The following is a 4,138-nucleotide window of genomic DNA, read 5'->3' on the forward strand; positions in this document are numbered from 1 at the left end:
ACTACAAGATTTAAGTTGATTTCCGGCGGTATTTTTTCTAATTTGTGGTGGTTTGAAACTCCCATAAAAAGGTTTGTGGAAGTTTCTCAAACCTCCAAAATTTGTGGTGTTACGAGCTTATTTGTGGCGATTTTACAGAACTCCCAGGACATAATTTTGTGGCGGTTCTTTGTCTGCTTTGTAGGAATTTTTAGTTGAATTTGGCGATTTAAAACCCTCACAAAATTTAAATTTTCAAATATAAAAAATTTGCAGCAAACTGAACGGTGCCCCCATTTAAAATTGAAACTAAATGGATCAGAAAACTATAAACCACTATTGTTGATTTAACAAATTACATTAAGAACAAACTAAACTGAACTCAGCTATTTGGTAGCCAACCCAACGTGCTAACGAAGCTAGTTTGCTAACAAGATATTATACTGCTAAACATCTGAAATTATCATGATATTAACATCTAAATGCAAACTTCTATTCTACATGGATCGATACAAACACTTATCAATAATGAAGGATGTCAACTTAGAGTATCCAGAAGTGTTAAAAGAGGACCGACATGAATTTCTAAGATTTTAGGAACCGCATAATCCTTTAATGTCTCTACGTATCTGCAACCATAACATGAAAAGAAAAAACAAAATAGAGATGGGAATAAGGGATATAATGCTACCATCATACATATATAATAGCACGCAGAAAGTAACTCACATTTGTTTTTGGTCATCATTGGTGTATGAAAGTTCAAAATACTCGACAGCTGAGTATAACTGTGATTTGAGATTTTTCAATCCTGGGAAGTGATAAAAATATGAGAAATAGTTAGCAAAAAAAATTATATAATAAAACCCACTTAATCATGGAATCCTACACTAGATTAAAACAAGAGATGCATTATACAAACAGGCACTAGCCATGACGGAGGTATGGTCGAGGAACAAACTTCGCCACATAAAAGGACATTATACATGACCAAAGTACCTTGAGACTATCATTAAAGATCAAGCTTTAATAGAGCTTTAACAACAAAATCAACAGCATATAACATAACACTATACACTATGAGAGACAATTCCAATTTCCACACTATTCAAGATAAGAAATTGAGTTGAACAACAAAAAATTCTATCACTTTGTCTGAATCTTCACATATACTCAATTTTCAAATCAAAATTCAAATTGACACTCAAAATGCAAAGCCCACCCAAATACTTAAAAACTTACATTTGCACTTTACAATGAGAAATCAACTTGTTGAAAGTTTCAGGTACAATATTGACAAGTTTGATGTGCTTAGATCGGAGCTCCTTGTAGCACCTTTCTTCAAAATATTTTGCTATCTAGCGGGAAAAGTAGATTTCATGAACTTCAGCAACAGATTCAATTAATTGAAGGATATTCATATTATTCTCCTTCCCCCTTTCTCAAACTTCTATATGAATGAAATGAAAAATAAAAGATACCTTTGGAATCCAAAAAGGATTTTTTTGCAGCATATTCACACAATTTGGCAATCTTCCTTTCACTTGGGGGCTCATCCTGAGAGACATCATAAAACATGAGTGTCTGGGCTCCATCACTTGTATAATTGAATGGTAAAATATAAAAAAAAAAACACCCACTCAACAAAATTGTTTGATTTATTAGTCTGTTAGAACTAGAATCATATCTTTTCAAGCCTATATATATATACATATACCATTGTGTGCAACAATCAAGAGTAATTAGTGGCGAAGCACACATAATTAACAAGGAGGTTCAACATGAGCAAAGAGATAATATTCAAATTTACTCATATTTGACTTATTTAGGAAAAAAAATGGAAATTCTATGCTTAAACCTAGCTAGCATGATTTATTTGAGACTTAATGTTAGGTTAGGAGTTCAATTTCATCTTGTACAACTGGACAAGGTATCAAAAGCCAACCACTAATTTCTCACCTGCTTCAATATGCTTAAAATCTATGGCTGTAAATATTTCTATCCGTCTACAACAACATAAATTCACAATATCTAAGCAAACCAAAGATATTCAAATTTTAAAATTTGTAATACCAATGCATAGAAATTAAAACCACTAACCTTATTGATGCTGGAAACTAATTCCTGCAATGCCTTCATTCTTTCATCAATCCTCTCACGACGTAACTGCATTGCATACGAGTAAACATGACAACATACACCTTATTATTTTTTCGGTTTTCTTTTATTCGAATACAATTTAAAGATGTACAAAAATCAAGCAAGAATTAAAAGAAAAGCCATTTTTCAAGCAATTTAGTATCATACTAGTTACCAAGAACTTACAGATAAATCACAAGTTTTAGTTATTAGGTTGTACCTATTTTTCATGACAAATACAAGAGGATTTAAGGTAAAGTTCTTCATACTCACATGGATATTCGTTGTAGTCTAAGGCTCAAGGAAGGATTATCACTTCATTGATTTCTTTGAAATCAAAGTCCAATACAATAACACACCCTAAATCAAACTCATAATTAATCATGATAATATGACATATCTAATGAATTCAAAGCAATACCTCTACAATAGTGTCTGAACTAAATTCTTTCCTCCACTTGAGCATGTTAGCACACATTAGCTTTGTTTTTTCGATATCAAATTTTCTTTCCCTGGAGAATATATATGAAAAAAAATATAAAGTAAGCAACATAGCTGTTTCTAAATAAAATCAATTTATCAGGATTTTAAATATATATATATATATATTAGTATCAAAGTAAAAGAGTGTCGCGAAATCAAAATTTAAAAATTAGCAAAAATTTCTTGCACTATACCAAAAATTTCGTCGCGAAGTCAGTAAGCAACAATATCATTACTTATTGCCATCAAGTTAATGAATAATCACAAAAGTAACAAGCCAAATCCGAAATCAGAGAAGTAATCTATCAAACTAAATTAATGTGGAGATCATAAAAATCACAAAAAAGCCTCGACGGAAGAACGCAGAAGAAATGCAAATCTGAAGGAATGCACAATAGAATGTAGAAGGAGATCTCAAAAATTACCACGTCGCGACCTGAGGAGATGCGTCGACGGAAGAGACAACGGGAAAAGAGATTGTCAAAGCACGTTGTCGTATTGGCGCTAGCGGCAAGGAGATGAACGGCTGTGGCTGTGGCTGTGGCGGTGACGAGGAGGCGGCGACGGCGACGGCGATGGCGATGGCGATGGCGATGGCGACAACGACAAAGATGCTGCAATTTAGGGTTTTCATTAGTAGGTCTTGCTCACTCTCTCCCTCACTCGAAACTAAGCCTATGTTTCATTTTAGTATGGGCTTTGAGTGTTTGGGTGGGCTTTAGATGTGTGGGTATTTTAATTTTGTGTAAATACTGAGATTTTTATTTAGGGGAATTTTGTGAATGAGAAAGAATAGGGAGCCAATGACTTAAGCGTACAATGTAGACAATGAAGGTTTAGAAAGTATTAGAGATATGATTATTAATGTTATATTTTCCTGTCAGGTTATGCTTTGGAGATGAGTGGTTTCAGAACATGGTATTAGAGTTCGAGATTCAGAAGGTCAAGAGTTTGAATCTTGGTGAACCCAAAATTAAGTTTTTATAACATGAGATGTTTATTATCCCTGGTTATGGTTATTCTGGATAGTATAGGTGATGTTCATTTTATTCATAAACCAAAGATTTAGCCCATTGTACACATTGTACGTTTAAACCATTGGCTCCCTAGCACTACTCTGAATGAATTGCTACAAATAGATGGTGTTGTGGAGGTTTTTAAAAACTTTCATTATAAAACCTCCACCAAGTAATAAAAATCTTGTAGTGCTAAAATGTATCACATAACATCCTCTCATTAAAATTGAGATAAAATATTTTTTTTCAAAATTAATAAACTCCCTTCTTCTATTCTATTATCTATCTTTCTCCACTTTTTATTTTTTATATTAGGAAGACAACAATGTTTTTTTGGACTATGGACTATTGAGGTACTAATTTAAAATGTAGCACCGTTTAATTTGGGTACAGAAATCAGACTCTCCATTTTTTGAAGTACAAAAATCGAACCCTCCAATTTCTACTTCTAAATATGATTAAAAATTTGAGATACAAAAATCAGACTTAATAATTTTCCTACTTTCCACAATTTAAAAAAC

At 32.7% G+C, this 4,138-nt stretch overlaps 1 protein-coding gene across 4 annotated transcripts; it reads right to left on the reverse strand.

Moving 5' to 3' along the window:
- LOC107610066 lies at positions 252-3,307 on the reverse strand. Of its 4 annotated transcripts, none has more exons than XR_002351247.1 (8): positions 3,027-3,053; positions 2,540-2,630; positions 2,392-2,445; positions 2,080-2,145; positions 1,461-1,536; positions 1,222-1,337; positions 709-790; positions 252-608 (listed from the first exon to the last, which is right to left on the reverse strand). XR_002351247.1 is itself a non-coding variant. In XM_016312138.2 (7 exons), exons 1-6 carry the CDS (start codon positions 3,233-3,235, stop codon positions 742-744), a joined length of 603 nt encoding a protein of 200 aa, XP_016167624.1. In that variant the 5' UTR covers positions 3,236-3,307; the 3' UTR covers positions 252-608; positions 709-741. The 4 variants fall into 4 exon arrangements, 1 of the variants encoding a protein (XP_016167624.1); XR_002351248.1 differs by having other exon boundaries at positions 2,392-2,478; positions 3,027-3,050; XR_001613386.2 differs by lacking the exon at positions 2,392-2,445 and having other exon boundaries at positions 3,027-3,255.

Source organism: Arachis ipaensis, chromosome B07 (assembly GCF_000816755.2).
Source record: "Arachis ipaensis cultivar K30076 chromosome B07, Araip1.1, whole genome shotgun sequence".
NCBI lineage: Eukaryota > Viridiplantae > Streptophyta > Magnoliopsida > Fabales > Fabaceae > Arachis > Arachis ipaensis.

What these genes read in the sequence shown, in the direction of transcription:
- LOC107610066 (XM_016312138.2), bottom strand. Translation starts at nt 3,235, where the DNA reads ATGAAAACCCTAAATTGCAGCATCTTTGTCGTTGTCGCCATCGCCATC. An exon ending in TCTCCTCAGGTCGCGACGTG is followed by an intron (nt 2,631 to 3,026) that starts GTAATTTTTGAG and finishes TATATTCTCCAG; the next exon opens with GGAAAGAAAATTTGATATCG. An exon ending in ATCCTTTTTGGATTCCAAAG is followed by an intron (nt 1,334 to 1,460) that starts GTATCTTTTATT and finishes CCCGCTAGATAG; the next exon opens with CAAAATATTTTGAAGAAAGG.